Source organism: Neoarius graeffei, chromosome 6, assembly GCF_027579695.1.
Source record: "Neoarius graeffei isolate fNeoGra1 chromosome 6, fNeoGra1.pri, whole genome shotgun sequence".
Lineage (NCBI taxonomy): Eukaryota > Metazoa > Chordata > Actinopteri > Siluriformes > Ariidae > Neoarius > Neoarius graeffei.
In genome coordinates, this window is record NC_083574.1 from 39,048,291 (window position 1) to 39,068,037 (window position 19,747).

The 19,747-nt window shown below is 38.5% G+C and overlaps 1 protein-coding gene across 1 annotated transcript in view; it reads right to left on the minus strand.

The window, feature by feature from the left end:
* Positions 1 to 19,747, minus strand: part of pclob (piccolo presynaptic cytomatrix protein b) — a 129,597-nt gene that overhangs the window by 47,652 nt on the left and 62,198 nt on the right. Inside the window, exons 15-19 of the mRNA XM_060924348.1 lie at positions 17,769 to 19,515; positions 15,727 to 17,447; positions 9,314 to 11,462; positions 4,015 to 4,038; positions 1,114 to 1,202 (exon numbers count right to left, since the gene is read on the minus strand). Coding sequence (XP_060780331.1) covers positions 1,114 to 1,202; positions 4,015 to 4,038; positions 9,314 to 11,462; positions 15,727 to 17,447; positions 17,769 to 19,515 — 5,730 coding nt within the window. The remainder of the gene's footprint in view (positions 1 to 1,113; positions 1,203 to 4,014; positions 4,039 to 9,313; positions 11,463 to 15,726; positions 17,448 to 17,768; positions 19,516 to 19,747) is intronic.

Consider the following 19,747-nt stretch of genomic DNA (forward strand, 5'->3'; position numbering starts at 1 on the left):
CCTTGGCTTATTAAGTTGGCTATCAGCTCATGTACGACTCAATTTCATAGAATAACTGTTAAATATCTCTGGCTGATGCTTCAAAGTTCTCTAGACCCAGATGGATGTCTTTCTGCTGCTATTGTTATAACATGTTCTATCTTTGCTGAAGGCCTGGTGGTGATCCACAAAACTCTAGACTGTGAACTCACACAAGATACACTGAAACCATTATTCTGCCTGAATACTAACCAGGCAACTGCTCCATTAAAACTTCCTCAAGTGCCACATCACACTAGATTTCGCCCTCAGTTTTCACCTTTATATACTTTGAATGGTCAAATGTATGTGACCCTTCACACCCATATGTGGGCCTTCCCCAAACTGTTGCCACAAGGGTAGAAGCACAGAATTGTTGAGAATATCATTGCATGCTGTAGCATTAAGGTTTCCCTTCATTGGAACTAATGGGCCTAGTGCTTCTGCACTAAGCGAGATTCATAATGGCATGGTTTGGTCAGGTGTCCACCTGCTTTTTTCCCTTTCATTACTTGTTGACCTTTGTGTCTCCCATACTGGAGCATGCATATATAATATATATATATTTTTTTTATTATTATTTATTTATTTTTTTTCAGGATATTATGAATATCTCATGATGCCCTATGGTCTTTATCTGGGTCTGTATTTCAGTCCTTTGTCAGTGACATCCTTCATGCCCTTGCAATGTGGGTCTTAGCCAGGTGACTTCCGTAGGCTTCCTCCGATGAAGTCAATTTTAACAATTTCTTTGCATTTATTTTAAACAATATTCAGGGGCCTCAATAAGATGAATCGTAACACCTTTCTCCAGCTGTCTGGGAAGAACATTTGTGATAGTAATTCACTTCAATAATTTTAGCCCATTGTCTTGAAATGTGCCAATAATTCTGAAGTGGGCTGTAGCTGTGGGTCTGGCTGACCATTTTTAAAATACAACACATCTTCATTTAACACTGTGGATATCTTGTGTTTGTCCAGTGTTCACTTAAATTTCAATTGCGGTTAATTAAAAGTTAATTTGATTTGGAGTCAGTTGATCAATATAAGAATTGATCCAACATTAAATGAAACTGTTTGTGTTTGACACCTCACCTGTCTTTTATCTTGTCCTGGCTTTAATCCACTGTGTCCTTCACGTGGTTTATCAAACCAGTCAGTCTCTTCATGCTGCAGGTGGTAGGCTTTAGGGGGAACAAGGAGCAGTAATTGTAGTATCATACTCTTTAAACTAGATAACGTGTCCCACTCCAATACTCTTTTCCCTAAATACTACCCAAAACATGTCCAGAAACATAAGGGGTATATTCCATAGAGCTTAATATTGTTTATTCCAAATGAACAGAGCACAACTTAAACACAGCATTGCTTTGCAAGCTGAAAGGAAACACTGGGTAAATGATTATTCAAATGTGCTAACCTTAGAAGAAATGGTTTTGGGAAGTAGTGTGGGAAAAGACTGCTGGACTGAGACACAAACAGAGAGTTTTATGGACAGGACATGCATGTCTAGTCATGCAAACCATATCCCACACAATGGGCTTGTCCACACATTGTGCACTGATAGTGGGACGGAGAGCCACTGTTGGTTCAAACCACAGCAGCCATACACGCAAAGATGGGATGCCTTACCTATACTTCTCTAAACCAGCACTGAATAACAATTGATAAGCTACTGAAAAACAAAACAAAAAAACCTCAGTAACACTGTGAGCTGGCTTATTAAGGTACAAAATGCACAAAACATTAGTTAGCATCAGTGCCCTTCATGACCTACCTTACACAAAATCCACCTTACAGATGCTTTACTACCATTAATCACAGCTTAGATGTGAAAACTATTCTACTGCACAACTATTAAAACATCTTTCCATTTTGATAGTGCTAAAATGTCATTAGAGAGATAATCCTTAATTATTATTTTTGCATAGCTATACAAGCATCAGACAATACATATTTTTGTTGCTGTTTCTGTTTTAATTATTTAATGTGTAATCCATATTGATGAAATTATTTTATTTGGTCCTAATCAAAACTCTAGACTATGAAAAATCCACCCTGTGATAGTCCATCTATCCATCCATCCATCCATCCATCCGTTATCCATACTACTTATCCATCAGGGTTGTAGGGGAAGCTGGAGCCAATCCCAGCTGACTTTGGGTGAAAGGCGGGGCACACCCTGGGCAGGCCAGCAAACTATCTCAGAGCTAACACAGAGACAAACAACCATTCACACTCACATTCACACCTATGGCCAAATTAGAGTAGCTAATTGACCTAAACCATGTCTTTGGACTGTTTGAGGAAGCCGGAGCACCTGGAGGAAACCCACACAGGCATGGAGACAGCATGCAAATGTCACACAGAAATATTAAGTCAGCCATGAGGCTCAAATAAAAAGCCTTCTTGCTGTGGGGTGACAGTGCTAACCACTCCACCACTGTGATAGTCATAATCATATAAGTATTATATTTAGTAATAGAATAATTACTATATTTTATACAATATATATTATTGTATGCACATTCACTGGATATGAGCAATGGCACATTCTGATTGGCTACTCTACTACTAAGCTATCAGCTTATATACCATGAGTAGAGAAAAAACAAAATGGAGGTGCATGTTGCTGAATCAACTGAGGATGAAATAAAAATTCTACTTGAAAACAAAACCCCCAAAATTGTTATCAAGTATTTAAAAGAAATAACAAAAATAATATAATCCCCCCCAGTATCGCCTGTTCCACACTACAGCCCAGTTGGTGGCAGTAATGCACCTTGAAATTGGTTTTCCAACCACACACAAAAAAAAACCCCTAAAGAAGAGGAAGAAGAAGAAGTACACCCCCCCCCAAAAAAAAAGCAACAAAATATGGAATAAAAGTATTTCATGGTAAGAACGTATATTTTTTTTCAAGAATTATTATTATTATAGCATTTTCCACAAATTGCGACTGTCATTTCGCAAGTTTGTTTGCGGAAATTATTTTCTTGGACGTTTTGTATAACTTTTTTATTGATTGAATTTGCAAAAAAATAAAAATGCTCTGTTTCTCAAAATCCAGTGAATGTGGATAGAATAAAACAGTTATTACATTCAATCTCGTCGTGCATGGCTTATCAGCTCATGTACAACTCAATTTCGTGGAATAACAGTTAAATAAACTGTTCAAGTGTGCAACATTGAACATTTCCCATCCGCTCAAGCCACAAAAATTTGAATTGTAAAATTGGTAGGCTAATTTAGAATTGTACTGACATAAAGAATCAATGGGAAAAACCTTTAGGGGAAACAACAGATGATGACATGCATCACAATGAGTAATATCTAGATCAGGAATAAACTTTTGAACAAGATAAAACATCCAGAATGTCTTCATAATGGATTTACCCTAGGTAATTTATAGAGAAGACTAAAAGTTGGTTGTGGTATTGAAAGGCATGGGAAACCTGTCAAGAGTTTTCATTCTGTCATTTCATATTTAGTGTATAAATACTATCATATTTACAGTAAGTGTTAAGTAGTTTAATGGAAATTTTATTTCACTGCTACAATATTCTAATTAGTACTATAACATTTGATATTTTTATCGTACATTTTTTCTATACTTTTAATTGTGTATAATGTCCTCTCTCATGAGAAACAAATTACATTACCAGTTTGTTCAGTCTTTCACTTGTGAGGATGCATCGACTATGACATGAACTTATGACCTTTTAATGGACTGAACTGAGACCTCAACACACATAGGGCTAGCATTCCAACATGCCATTGCCATGGCACAACACGTAAGCATACCGATATGTATGTGTCTTCATTGATATGACTGGGTCATGTCAGAGTTACCGAGTGCAGTATATGAACATGAATACCAAGATGGGGCTGAGGTGTACCACAGAGATATGCCCATTATCCAAGACTATGACACGCATGAAAAGAGTTGATTTATGCTTAATGGGTTTTTGAATGTCATTGTGCAATCACTCTCACCTTCTACTTTCCAGCTAGGACCTCCTGCTGTGACACAAGCATTGCAATTCAGTGGATTGACAGAAATAAAAAAAAAAAAATACTAGGAAAGAGCTTTTAGAAAAAAAGCTACTGTAAAATGATGTGCTATTTATGTTTCGTGATAAATGTCTAGCCTGGTGAAAATATTGACTTGAACTGACTTCACTGCACTATTACTATCACTGCACTATCACCATTTGCACTACTGTTTATTCATACCACATTTTGTATATACTGCAAATATCTGTCATATCATACCATTCCATACCCTGTAATTTCTGTACATTTATATTTGTATATGATACTTGTGTTATTTACTGCTATGCACTTCTGGTTAGATGCAATCTGCATTTCGTTGCCTTGTACCTGTGACATGTGCAATGACAAAGTTGAATCTAATCTAATCTAATACAGTATAAACATAGTATACTGTTCAATCAATTTCATATTAACACTTTCACTTTGATATAGATTATTATAAATGCCCCCAGCACTGTCAATTATTTTTCTTTAATGCTAACATGTGGGCAGAGCAGCAAAATTTGCCATTTTGAAGAACTTCAAGGAACTACTTTTGGTTATAATGATGAAACTACATGCAGTTTTGAATGCCAATACAAGATGATAGCAATTTTATAACCCTTCTGTAGAACTATAACAATTAATGATACAACCCACTGACTACAGCTGGATTGTTCCAAAATATCACCATTGAAAATCGTATAATATTAGCAGTAGAAAATCCAACTAAGCTAAGTATTAGAATGAGTAGCCATATAAACTTGCAAGTAACTGGTGAAGAAATTAGCCAGTTGCTCTCATTGTAGTGTAAAGTAAGTAATTTCTGCAATAAGAAGTAAAAGTTCTCGCTGTAGCTACCAAAGGTATAAAAGAAGTTAGATTTCTAAAGAAAAATAAAGCTACAGTGTGTCTTAGTATTCTGAAATGCCAAGAGGGCCTTGAGTAATTAATTGTTAGTAAGCAAATTTTATTTGCATTTTTAAAAAAAATATTATAGTTATGTTCTATATCTATGTGGAAATATCAGCTTTGTCATGGCATACTGTTGCAGTTAAACCTCTTCTGTGTCAGTTACTTGTGTTGATAGTCTCTGAGATCACTTATGTACAACACAATCTAGAGGCTATTTAATCCTTGGTCAAAGCATGAAACATATTTCCTGTAGTTTATGTATGTATGCATTTATTTATTTATATTGCTACTGGCTATATAAAAGCAAACTCCAACAAATATATTACATTCATAGTATGAGGGAAAAAATGAAATAAGACTTTTATAGATCATAAGATTTGTCATTCGACATAAGATTACAATCAATGGGTCAGACTGAACACATCTTGAAAAGGTCTGATTTGGTAATACGCAATCAAATCAAATATTTTCATTTCCAGTGCAGTGAGAAGGTTTAATTTATTGATAATTACACTGACATTTTAGTAGAAGAAATAACAGGCTGTCTGACAACTCGTGTTTTCTCAAATATTTCGCTACTGTTTATATTGGCTTTTCACTTACCTTTCTGGAGTTGATTTACCGGTAGCTTTGACATTCAATTGGCTGATTCACATTTAGTTGCTACAACTAAGTTTGTTGTTCTTGTACACACACACATATATATATATATATATATATATATATATATATATATATATATATATATATATATATATATGACACTGGTGCTTTTACTGGGAAATATGCCAATCATATGTTTCATACGAGCTACATCCGGGACATTGAGAACTACAACCATGACATATTTAAATAATATTGGCTGGCACTGAGTGGTCTATCAGATATAGTCCACTCAGCTAGCATGATACTGAACAATTAGAAGATGAGTTCAATATTATACTAGCTGAATGGAATATATCTGATAGACCACAAAAAAAAGCCAGCTAATATTATTATGATTATACAGACACATTCCTTTCAGGTGTTCAATGTGTCTTTCTCTTTCATATACTGTATATACAGTGCCTTGCAAAAGTATTCATCCCCCTTGGTATTTGCTATGTTTTGTCTCATTACAAGCTGGAATTAAAATGGATTTTGGGGGGGTTAGCACCATTTGATTTACACAACATGCATACCACTTTAAAGGTGCACATTGTTGTTTTATTGTGACACAAACAATAATTAAGATGAAAAAACAGAAATATTGAGTGTGCATAGGTATTCACCCCCTTTCATATGAAACCCCTAAATAAGAGCTGGTCCAACCAATTCACTTCATAAGTCACATACAGTAATTCATTGATTAAGATCCACCTGTGTGCAATCAAAGTGTCACATGATCTGTCACATGATGTCTGTATAAATCAACCTGTTCTGGAAGGACCCTGACTCTGCAACACTACTAAGCAAGCAGCATGAGAACCAAGGAGCACTCCAAACAGGTCAGAGGCAAAGTTGTGGAGAAGTATGGCTCAGGGTTGGGTTATAAAAAAATATCCCAAACTTTGAATATCCCAGGGAGCACCATTAAATCCATTATAGCAAAATGAAAAGAACATGGCACCACTACAAACCTGACAAGAGAAGGCCGCCCACCAAAATTCACAGACCGGGCAAAGAGGGCATTAATCAGAGATGCAACAAAGACACCAAAGATAACACTGAAGGAGCTGCAGAGATGGGAATATCTGTCCATAGGACCACTTTAAGCTGTACACTCCACAGAGCAGGGCTTTATGGAAGAGTGGCCAGAAAAAAAGCCATTGCTGAAGAAAACACGTTTGGAGTTTGCTCAACAGCATGTGGCAGACTCCCCAAACCCATGGAAGAAGATTCTCTGGTCAAATGGAACAAAAATTGAACTTTTTGGCCATCATGGGAAATGCCATGTATGGCGCAAACCCAAAACCCTGGGAACACCATCCCTACAATGAAGCATGGTGGTGGCAGCATCATGCTGTGGGGATGTTTTTCATCTGCAAGGACAGGAAAGCTGATCAGGATTAAAGGAAAGATGGCAATTCTGGAGGAAAACCTATTTGAGTCAGCCAGAGGTTTCAGACTGGGATGAAGGTTCACGGTCCAGCAGGACAATGACCCTAAACATACTGCTAAAGTGACGCTGGAGTGGTTTAAAGGGAAACATTTAAATGTCTTGGAATGGCCTAATCAAAGCCCAGACCTCAATCCAGTTGAGAATCTGTGGCATAACTCGAAGATTGCTGGACACGAACGCAACCCATCTAACTTGAAGGAGTTGGAGCAGTTTTGCCTTGAGGAATGGGCAAAAATCCCAATGGCCAGATGTGCTAAGCTAATAGAGACATACCCCAAGAGACTTGCAGCTGTAATTGTAGCAAAAGGTGGCTCTACAAAGGATTGACTTTGAGGGGGTGAATACCTCTGCACACTCCAGATTTCCGTTTTTTTCATCTTAATTATTGTTTGTCACAATACAAAAAAAAGTGCACCTTTAAAGTTGTAGGCATGTTGTGTAAATCAAATGGTGCTTATCCCCCCAAAATCCATTTTAATTCCAGCTTGTAATGCAACAAAACAGGACAAACACTAAGGGGGATGAATACTTTTGCAAGGCACTGTGTGTGTTAGTACGAGACACACCTAATCATTCATAGGATTTTCTGTATTTTGCCTATTTTCTACATTGTAGAAAATATTATAGACATGTTCTGATGATGCTTTGTACACTATTGGCATTCTCTTAACCAGCTTCATGAGGTAGTCACCTGGAATGCTTTTCAATTAACAGCTGTGCCTCGTCAAAAGGTAATTAGTGGATTTTCTTGCCTTCTTAATGTGTTTGAAATCAAACAGTAAATAATCAAAATATAGTAAATAGCCCTATTCAACAACTGTAGTAATCCATATTATATCAAGAACCACTCAATTAAGTAAAGGAGAGCTTATCATTGCAATAAATTGCGAATTAAAATACTAAATTAATTTCCTTAAATGTTATTTAAATGAATATATTGCACTAGCATAACTGAAATAAAAAAATATATAAATTTTATATATTTAACATATTATGTATTTCAATAAAGCCAGGTATCCCAAACTTTTAAACTCTAGCCCAAATTATTATTTTATGAGTATTTATAGTTTCATTATACAGGTAGTCATCGACTTACGACCTATGCGACTTACAACCGATCGACTTTACGACCGTCTGGTTATGACTGGCAAGTGTTTCCCAGCTGAGCTAGCTGAGCATATGACAGTTTCCGCCCCAGCTCCCGGCAGCGCCTCTTGCCGCGTACAACAGTTTCCGCTCCAGCTCCCAGCAGCGCCTCTCGCCGCGTACAACAGTTTCCGCCCCAGCTCCCGGCAGCGCTTCTCGCCGCGTACAACAGTTTCAGCCCCAGCTCCAGGCACATTCGCAGTCTCTCTCGCGCTCCCTCGCGCACTCCGTCATACAGTTTCCGCCCCAGCTCCTGGTTTATGAAACAAGCAAATCCTCCCGCCAGCCCGAGCGCTGCAACAGCTGATGATGACGTAGACGACCCACAGCCAAGCACCAGTGATGCCAGCGGTCACTAAGTTTTGTATTTTGCTATGTTTTACATTTGTATTTTGGTATGTTATAAATTAAAATGTTTTCTATTTTTCACACCTGTATTTCGTATTTTTTGTTTTGCACATAAATGAATTGTACTGTACGCAGTGTAGTATGCAGTGTTTGACTTAAACCAAATAATGAGCCAAGGTAATGAAATAAGAAAATGTTGATAAAATAAGACTTTAAGATGATTACAATATCATTACACATCACAATATACTTACGTTCATTTAACATAGGCCGACTTACGACCAGATCGGTTTACGACCGGTCAGTCATAACCAAACGCAGTTGTAAGTCGACGACTACCTGTAGTACTATAATGTGAAACTACACTATGTGTAATATTGATGTTTTTACACCTCACAAATGTGTGATTTATGAAGGCACCTAGTATACAGTTAAAGATATTGATGTCTGACTGCATTCTTGATAGAGAAGAAAAAGAAAATGAACATGCAAATGAACTGCAACAATAATAGATCGTTCAAATGCAAGAATTAATATATTGCTTGTAAATATATTGTTTATCAGTAAAAGAAAAGCAGAAAATGGAAAAAAATCATCCAAATGTAGAGCAATGTACTAAATACATAGTACAAAATAATGTTAGAAATATGAAGTTATGAAACAAAAGTAGAACAGACAGATTAAAAAAAATAGCCATGCATATAGCACATGTTGATTAAGTCACTGAAAGAAGTTTCATAGCAAATTTACCTTCACTATCTGACATAGCTCCCTGTAGGTCATCCATAATGAAGGCTATATCCCTATCATAGCCACGCGTTCGTGATTCTTCTCTCATGTGCTGCTGTACCTCCGGCAAAGAGTGACTGGAACCAAACTGGTCCCGAGAATCAGCAGAGATAGGTGGTAGAGGACCGGCAGATGCCCTTGCCATACCCATGGGTTGCCCAACTGGGCTCAGTGGGCTCTCTTCTTCTGAGTTCTGTGCCACAATGGGAATACGGCCCCTACTTTGGCTGATAGGTAAACTTGTTGGTTTTACCCTTGCTATTCCAAATTGGGAGTCTATGCCTTCAGCCTCTGACTTTAACCTTAGTGAAGAGCTGGAAAGGTCTCTTTTGATGGATAAGTCAAGTCCATATACAGAGGACGGCCTCGAAGAAGGTCTGGATCGAGTACCGCTGGGATAAGTCCCATCATCTGGGAGGGATGATCTCAAATTTGGGCCAAGGTTGAGAGAGTGACCAATATTTAGTGATTGAGCCAGATTGGTGCTAAGCGTAGAGCCCAGATATTTCTGCTGCTCAGCTAGGTTCTTCCTCAGACCAAATGTGATCTCATCCTGAAGCAGCCTTGCTCTACTGGATAGTCCACCCATTGCTGATCCAGTGGAAGACAAAAAACTGCTGTAATCAGGTTCCAGGTCCCGGCTCTCTTGTATAGGGGAAAACTTTGTTATTTTAGGATCAATTAGTGCTCTTTTATTCTTTAACTGTTTCTGATAAAGGACCGAGGCTGAAAGCTGCTTAGCAGCTTGCTTTTCTAGTGTAAGTCTTCCAATGCTATATTTTTCAGATTTAGGAAAATGCCTAAAACTATCAGTGTGTAAGTAGTGAGGAAGACCTGTGAGTTGCTCCAGACTGTCTGAGCCCCTCCGAAACTCTTGCTTGATTTGCTGCTTTAGCAGCTTTAACTCATATGGCTCCTCCATCGAGTCCTCCTCAGGCTTACTATATGAATGTAATCTTGAGGTGGCCTGTAGAGGTCCAATGAAGTCAGTTACATCTGGTGTTCGACGAACATCAGCGACACGAAGTAGCCGATCACTTTTGCTGATATCCTTATCAGGAACATTGAAGCTTGATCCCAAGCCTCTAGACCCCTTGGTGAGTTCACCTATGTCATCAATCATAACATAGTTTCTGACATTGTGATGGTCAATGTCTGCATAGAAGGACTCTGCTGAAATGCTGGACATGGGACTGCTAGCCATACTGCCTCTTTCCTCAAGCCCAATCCTCAGGTCTAGGTTATTGTATTTACTTCCAAGATGTGAGACCCCATAGGCACTCTCTGTCGATGTGGGGACAATTAGGAGAGGTTGATTTCTTATAACTTCATAATTAGTGGTTATCTTTGGCTCCAAGTCAGACAAAGTAGTTTGCCGGGTTTTCTGTTGCATTAGAAGGAGCTGGGAAGCATGGTCATAATCTGTTTGTTGTGATTGTTGGCTAAGTGTGGGCACTGAAGAATATATTGACTGGGTCTGATAGGGAGACACCTGTTGATGATAAAGTGATGGCTGTTGGTACAGAGTTTGCTGGGAATAGTGACTTGGGGACTCATTTTGCGAGGCATACTGGTAATGAGAGTATGCAAGTTGTGCATATTGAGAATCAGCTTCAGTCTGTGGTGGAATGAACTGATTAAATTCTGACTGAGGGGCAGTCCTTGGTCGTTCCAGTCCATGACCATTACCCCGTGTTTCTCTGTTGTTACTAACCTCACTATCAGACATATAATCCCTCTCCTCTGCCACACCTTGCAAATATGCCCTTTCCCTTTTCTCCCTTTCTTTTAATAAAGCCTCCTTTCTTCTATTAATACCCATTTCAAGATATCTCAGCTTGGCATCTATCTCTTTCTCCTCCTCATCCAGTTCTGCTTGCTTCTTGCGAAGTTTGGAAGACTCTCTCTCAACCAAATCCAACTCTTTGTCAATATCTTGTAAGATTTTTGCTCTAGCCATGGTGGTATTCCTACACATTCTTCTTCGGGATGAACCAGTACTGTATCCCAAGGGGCCAACAACAGTGTCCTCATCTGGTGGTGGATGAGGAAGGGTACGCTTTATTTTTTTGTGGGAGCCGACTGGGGTACTGATCTGTGAACCTTTGCTCTGGAGATTGAAACAAAATTGATATCTTTATTTAGATATGGTTAAACATACTACTATTACTATGACCACTACTATGATGATGACAACAACTACTACTACTACTACTACTACTACGAATAATAATAATAATTAATAACTTAGTGCGTTAGTGCTTTGTTCCTATGAAATATATAAAATTCACATTCACTGGATATAAGAAATCACATGCTCTGACTGGCTACTCTACTACTAGGTATCAGCTCATATACCGTGAGTAGAGAAAAACAAAATGGCGGCACACATAAAGACAGATATAGCACTTTGTTATCAAGTATTTAAAAGAAACAGAAATAGCTAAATAAAAGAATATAGTTCCCCCCCTCCCCCCCAATATCTCCTGTTCCACACTCCAACCCAGTCGGTGGTGGTAATGCACCTTTAAGTTGGTTTTCCAAATGCCAAAAAAAAAAAAAGAAAATGGTGGACCGTATTACTGAATCAACCAAGGATGAAATAAAAACTCTCCTCAAAATCAAAACCCCCCAAAATAAAAAAGCAACAAAATATGGAATAAAAGTATTTGATGGTAAGAACATATCTTTTTATTTTTCAATAATTATTATTATGATTGCATTTTTCACAAATTGCTACTATCATTTCACCGGTTTGTTTACATTCTAAGTGGAAATGATTTTGTTGGACATTTTGTATAAAGTTTTTATTTATCAAATTTGCAAAAGATAAAATTGCTGTGTTTCTGAAAATCCAGTGAATGTGGATAGAATAAAACAGTTATTCTACTCAATCTCGTCGTACATGGCTTATAGCCTACTTGGCGCTACGCACCTCGTCGGCTATCAGCTCATGGACTACTCAATTTTGTGGAATAACTTTTATATATGTGGACACATCTACTCATTCAGACATTGTAGGTCAATAATGAAGGCATCAAAACTATGAAATAACATCTGGAATATATATGGAATTATGTGTTAAACAAAAATTGTTTAAAAATATGTTTGATATTTTAGATTCTTCAAAGTAGCCAGCATTTCCCTTGATGATCCTTTACACACTACTGGCATTATCTTAACCAGCTTCATGGGGTAGTCACCTGGAATGCTTTTCAATTAACAGGTGCCTAGTCAAAAGTTAATTAGTGCAATTTCTTGCCTTCTTAATGCGTTTGAGATCATGAAACAATAAACAGTAAATAATAAAAATACAGTAAATAGCCTATTTAACAACTGTAGTCATCCATATTATCTGAAGAATGACAGCTCATCATCATAGTGTCTTTTAATTAATAAACGTAAAGAAAACACATTGAATTAGAAGGTATGTCCAAACATTTGACTGGAATTATGCGCACACACACACACACACACACACACACACACACACACACACACACACAGTGGATATAAACAGTCTACACATACTGTTTAACATGTTAAAATTGCAGGTGTGCACACCATTGTATAATGTCACCTGGATATGCTCAGAGTTAACCAATCACGTTCTAATTATTGTTTAAATGTCTAATTAAGTAAGACTCATCCACCTTTTGCACACTTGTCATCAATGAAGTGTTTCTGATTAACCTTAAATAAAGATCAGCTGTTTCTGTAGGATTTTCTTGGTTCTTGGTTTTATGCAAGTACTTAAGCCATGGTCCACAAAAGAGTTTACAAAGCATGTACAGGATCTCTTTGTCATAAGGTATTGATGAGGAGAGAGGTACAAAATAATTTCCCAAACATTAGCTGTACCATGGAACACTGTTAAAGCCATCAACAACAAATCGAGACAATGGGCCACCACAGTGACATCAAAAACAAGACATCCCTCTAAATTTAAAGGAAATACAGGACCATCTGGCAGGTACTGACCACTTCCCGCAAATGAGAAGAATCTCTTGTAATATTTACATGTCTGGGCTATGCAGTAGGTGGCTAGATGGAAGCCTTCTTTTATGGAACAAAACATCCAAGCCCACCTAAATCACCTCAAACAATTTGGCAAAATGCATTATGGTATAATGAGCTCAAGGTCGGACTTATTGGCTCATATTTCTAAAATACAAGTTTGGTGAAAAAGCAAAATGGCTTATCACTGAAAGAACACCATGCCCATGGTGAGGTATGGTGGTGACAGCATCATGTTATGGAGCTGTTTCTCTTAACCTGGGACTGGAGCTGCAATCAAGATAGAGGGAAACATGGATAGCTCCAAATACTAATGTACAGTGGTGCTTGAAAGTTTGTGAACCCTTTAGAATTTTCTATATTTCTGCATAAATATGACCTAAAACATCATCAGATTTTCACACACGTCCTAAACATAGATAAAGAGAACCCAGTTAAACAAATGAGACAAAAATATTATACTTGGTCATTTATTTATTGAGGAAAATGATCCAATATTACATATCCGTGAGTGGCAAAAGTATGTGAACCTCTTGGATTAGCAGTTAATTTGAAGGTGAAATTAGAGTCAGGTGTTTTCAATCAATGGGATGACAATCAGGTGTGAGTGGGCACCTTGTTTTATTTAAAGAACAGGGATCTATCAAAGTCTGATCTTCACAACACATGTTTGTGGAAGTGCATCATGGCACGAACAAAGGAGATTTCTGAGGATTTCTGTTTACAGACTGTTGTAAAGAGAAAAGGGGATGTCTCACAGTGGGAAACATGGCCTTGTCGCAACTTTTTTGAGATGTGTTGTTGTCATGAAATTTAAAATCACCTAATATTTCTCTTTAAATTATACATTTTCTCAGTTTAAACATTTGATCTGTCATCTATGTTCTATTCTGAATAAAATATGGAATTTTGAAACTTCCACATCATTGCATTCCATTTTTATTTACAATTTGTACTTTGTCCCAACTTTTATGGAATCAGGGTTGTATTTAAAGAACAGGGATCTATCAAAGTCTGATCTTCACTACACATGTTTGTGGAAGTGAATCATGGCACGAACAAAGGAGATTTCTGAGGACCTCAGAAAAAGCTTTGTTGATGCTCATCTGGCTGGAAAAGGTTACAAAACCATCTCTAAAGAGTTTGAACTCCACCAATCCACAGTCAGACAGATTGTGTACAAATGGAGGAAATTCAAGACCATTGTTACCCTCCCCAGGAGTGGTCGACCAACAAAGATCACTCCAAAAGCAAGGTGTGTAATAGTCGGCGTGTAATAGTATCATGGTTTGGGCCCGTTTTGCTGCATCTGGGCCAGGACGGCTTGCCATCATTGATGGAACAATGAATTCTGAATTATACCAGCGAATTCTAAAGGAAAATGTCAGGACATCTGTACATGAACTGAATCTCAAGAGAAGGTGGGTCATGCAGCAAGACAACGGCCCTAAGCACACAAATCATTCTACCAAAGAATGGTTAAAAAAGAATAAAGTTAATGTTTTGGATGGCCAAGTCAAAGTCCTGACCTTAATCCAATTGAAATGTTGTGGAAGGAAGCAGTTCATGTGAGGAAGCCCACTGGCATCTCAGAGTTGAAGCTGTTCTGTATGGAGGAATGGGCTAAAATTCCTCCAAGCCGGTGTGCAGGACTGATCAACAGTTACCGGAAACCTTTAGTTGCAGTTATTGCTGCACAAGGGGGTCACGCCAGATACTGAAAGCAAAGGTTCACATACTTTTGCCACTCACAGATATGTAATATTGGATCATTTTCCTCAATAAATAAATGACCAAGGATAATATTTTTGACTCATTTGTTTAACTGAGTTCTCTTTATCTACTTGTAGGACTTGTGTGAAAATCTGATGATGTTTTAGGTCATATTTATGCAGAAATATAGAAAATTCTAAAGGGTTCACAAACTTTCAAGCACCACTTCATTTTGGCACAAAAGCTGCAGGCCTTTTGCTAGACAGCTGAAGATGATGAAAACTTTCATCTTCCAGGACAACAATGATCCAAGTCAACAAAAGAACAGCTTCAGAAGAAGATGATCAACATTATGGAATGGTTCTCTCATATCTGAGACCTAAATCCTTTCTCCAACTTGTGGAATGACTTGAAGAGGGCTGTGCACAGGAAACCAGGTGTAACCAAGGTATTGTATTTTTTTCCCTCCTAAAACATTTCTATTTGTTTTTCACTTGAAATCTGTTGCTTGCTACATCACATTAAGGGTAAAAAAAATTGGACATGATTTATCTTGGTTTAATTTTTTATATCCCAAAAACCTGCAATTTATAATGTATCTGATTACCCTGAAAAGAGCTCTATAAATTATCAGCAGTACTTACTGAACAGGCATCTGAATACTGGTACATGATTCTCTCATCAGCTGTGGGACTCAGAGACTTGGGATCAGACAGAGATCGTTGCGAGGCCTTCAGTGATCTTGGGCTACTTGGGTGTCTAGTTGGTTCAGCTGTTAGCACTCTGTGAGTGCTCTTTCCAGGAGATATAGGTGAGACTGGGGAGTACAATACTTTTGGAGATTTGGGTACTGAAGAGATGCTCATACCATCTGCTTTTAGATGAGTGTTGACACCAACTTCGATGGGAGTTGAATGTTTCTTATCTTTGTCAGATGTAAAGTCTGAGTCACTCTCTATTTCTCCTCCTCTGTGCAGGTCAAATGTAGCATCTACTTGAGCTCGGACTGGTGACCTCTTTAGAGTTCCAGAATGATCTGTTTGAACTGAGATCTCAGCCACGGTTTGGATTGCAATGCTGGATACTTTGGAGCCTTTAATCCTTTCCCCATCTGCAAATCTGCTGGAACGAGATCTGCGCCTGCTTCTTACAGGGACATCCCATTCATCCTGATCCTCGTCATCAGTTTGCACACAGCTATCAACACTTTTCCTACTTTTCCTTCTCCTCCCGGAGTAAGGCCTTTCCAAGCCTTCCTCCTCATCTGTCTGAACACAATTACTACTTATTTTCTTAATACTTGACTCTACATTTTGCCCACTGACTTGCTTGGTGACTATGGCAGGCAGCTTCTCTGAATCCTGTTTTTGTTCCTCTGTTTGTTTAAGATCATTTTCATTAGGTATGTTCAAACTGTGCTGCAATAAATCACTAGATGGAGTGTACTGATCTTGACTAGTTGAAGAGGCAGTGACTTTTGATAATATGTTGTCATCCTTCACTGGCCAGTACTGCCCATTATCTCCTCTGCAGTATTGGGAATTGAGGACAACACCTGAGCTAGTGGTTTGAGATATGCCATCAAAGCCATATGGATATATTTTCTGTTCCTGTAACTGTTGCTGTAGTTGCTGCTGTAGAAGTTGGATTTGCTCAAGCTGTAGTTGTTGCTGGGCAAAGGTCTCCTGTTGAAGAATGAGATGAGCCTTACGTTCCTCTTCTTGCTGCATTAGGAGCTGTTGTTTTATGCTCTGCAGTTCCTCTAATTCCTTTTGAACAATCAGCTGCTCCTGTTCACGATAACGTTGTATCTCCTGTCTCTCCCATTCAAGTTCCTCAGCCAGGCACAGCTGCTTCAGTTTCTCTAATTGCAAAAACTCATGTTCAGCTTGGTACTGCTGACTCTTGCTGTCATCCAAGGTAGGGAAATTTGGGGAGACAAGGGCATCCAGAGAGGCTGCAATGACCTCAAGAGTAGCATCAGAATATAGTTCTGGAAAGGCTGATATTGAGGGAAGCAGGTTGGTGAAGGTGGAAGGCAATATACCCTTGGATGGATCGGTTTCTAAGAATATTGATTGGTTGAATTCAGTGGAATTCATTAGATCATATGGTGAAGCCTGGATCTGTGTTGAAAATGGCTTTGTTAGACTGGTGAGACTGTTGCATGTTGTACTGAAAATTGAGCCTGGCTGAGTGGTAATTGCAAATGTGGATGGAATGGGTGGAACAACAGATGAGTACACAACTCCAGGTGATGATCTTAGTTCATTATTATTTCCTGAAGATATTCCTTGGGAAGAGTGAGTGGTGGTTATCCCACTCACTGACTTTGTACCTTTCTTTGAGTAGTCCAGGGCCTCATCTGTAGTGGTTGGAAATTTACACTTTTTAGTTCAATAAATCTACCAGTCTCACATAGACTATACTTAGGTCATACAGGTTCTGTGAAATTGACTACAAAGAGGAAACCAGCAAGCATGCATGAATCACTCTTGTCATACTAGCATGATGCAAAGCCAAAACACCGAGGGAGAACACGAAGGCACATGCATGCATCTGTATAAGAAAAAGAACAAATGAGTGAAAATAATCAGACCTGTTCATATATTAAAAAAAAAACTCAAGAAAAACAGGAAACACAAAACTTGAAATTACCAAAATACACATGCACTATAATACTGACCTCTTGACATTTTTGCTGATGTCAAATCAATTGCCCCATCTCTTGCATCATTTTGGCTGACAAATCCATTTTGTGTGAAATTTCCACCAAACCCTAATGTTTTTATATTACTCAAGTCCTCATGTGCTTGGGTTGTGGCATTATGTTGATCATAATTTCTTGCAACAAACTGTTTATCTGTTGTGGTCATTGGAGGCTGTGTTCTGCAGCTTCCTGTAAATGGAAGTCTATAGAGGATATCACAGCACACTGTTTGCCTCCCTGATGTCAGATCTACAGGTGCCACATCTTCAACAACACTCGTAACCACTCCAGTGGATGCAGTAAGAGCCAACATGGTTCTCTTTGGCTTTGATATTGTGAGGTCCATAGCTCCACCTGCAGAAGCCTCAATATGAATAGGTACACTGGAAGGTGTGTAGATTATTGGGGACATTTTGACAGGTAAAGATGAAAGTGCTGTGATTTCAGCAGGCCCACGTGATAGATTAATGGGGATCTCTGTATTGCATATGGGTTTTGGTTGTGAATTCACTGGTCTGTAAACTATTTGTGCCAGAGGTTCAAATGGTTTGTGTGTTTTAAGTGGCAGAGGCATTGAAGTAACACTTTGCAAGTTGGGGGTAGCATCAACTGTAATATTATTGTTGTATGTGAATGTTGCAGTGCAGGTAACAACAGTCATGCTATTTGTCGCAACAGAAAGTGTTGTAGCAGGAGTTATCTCAGCACTTAGGTTTACAATTTTTGGCTGCACAGCAGTTATCTGTCGACAACTTGAATCATTTAAGAAAGACTGCAGATTTGAATCAGGGGCTGTCAGGTCCATTCCTTTGTCAGTCATTGAAAGACTGACCTTTAATGTTGTGAGATCTATAACATCATCAATACAATGTGTTTTTCCACTTTGTTTAGGTGTTGCTTGTCTGGATGTAGGATCTGAAATAGGTTCTAGAGCTATTCTTTCTTGAACAACTGATACTGTAGTAGTTCTCTGGACTTCAGTTGTGACAACTTGTGCCAAAAGATTAGGTAATGCATATTGGTGCTGTTCTGTTGTTGCAATTGTAGAGTACAGCTGGCTCATGCTAGACAAGACTTTATCAGTTCCTCTTAGTTCTTGACTCTCAACTGATTTTTTGAATTGAGCAAATGGTACTGCTGTAGTATGTGCAGTATATATTGATGCAGACACTGATGGTACCATTTGTTGTGATTCAATACATATTTGGTGCTGTTGAATCTGGTCAGAGGATGGACCTTTTGTGGATTTAGCCTCTTCTTCCAGTTCCAACATTTGTTTTGCCAGGTTATCTGAGGAGAGTGGGAGTTTTGTCACTGTTACAGGAGCAGGGTAAACTGTTTGAATCATTTGCCTCTCAAGCCCTTGCATGACATCAGGTGAAGCTGAAGGTTCCCTTGAAGATGTTGGAGTAATACCTATTGTGAAGGACGCTGGTGTCAACTCTACAGGTATTTCTTTTATTTGTAGTGATGCAGGTACCAGTGACTGAGATTGTGGAGCTGAAATATGAGTGGCACACAATTCTGTAGCTGAGATCACTGCTGATATGTTATTTGGTTCTATGGTCATGGCTGGAATTTCTGTCACACCGGATACTGCAAGCAATGTCTCTGGTGATGCTACAGAAACCACTGTTGTGGCAGGATGTACTGTTGTGTTCATAGGTGATGCAGAGTAAATGGGTTTTTCATCATACATTTTATTTTTTATTGGTACTGCTGTCTGTATTTGGGGCACAAAAGCAGGGCTTGGTGCGACTGAATATGGTACTGAAAACGCATTTGACGCTGGTGCTGAGATGACTGTAGACACTTTATTTATTTTTGGTTCTATAGTCATGTCTGGAATTTCATCCACAAATGGTGATGTCACAATGGGTATGGAAACCTCTGTTGGTGCAAGACATATTGTTGCAGCCACAGGTGGTACAGAGTAAGTGGCTTTTTCCTCATGA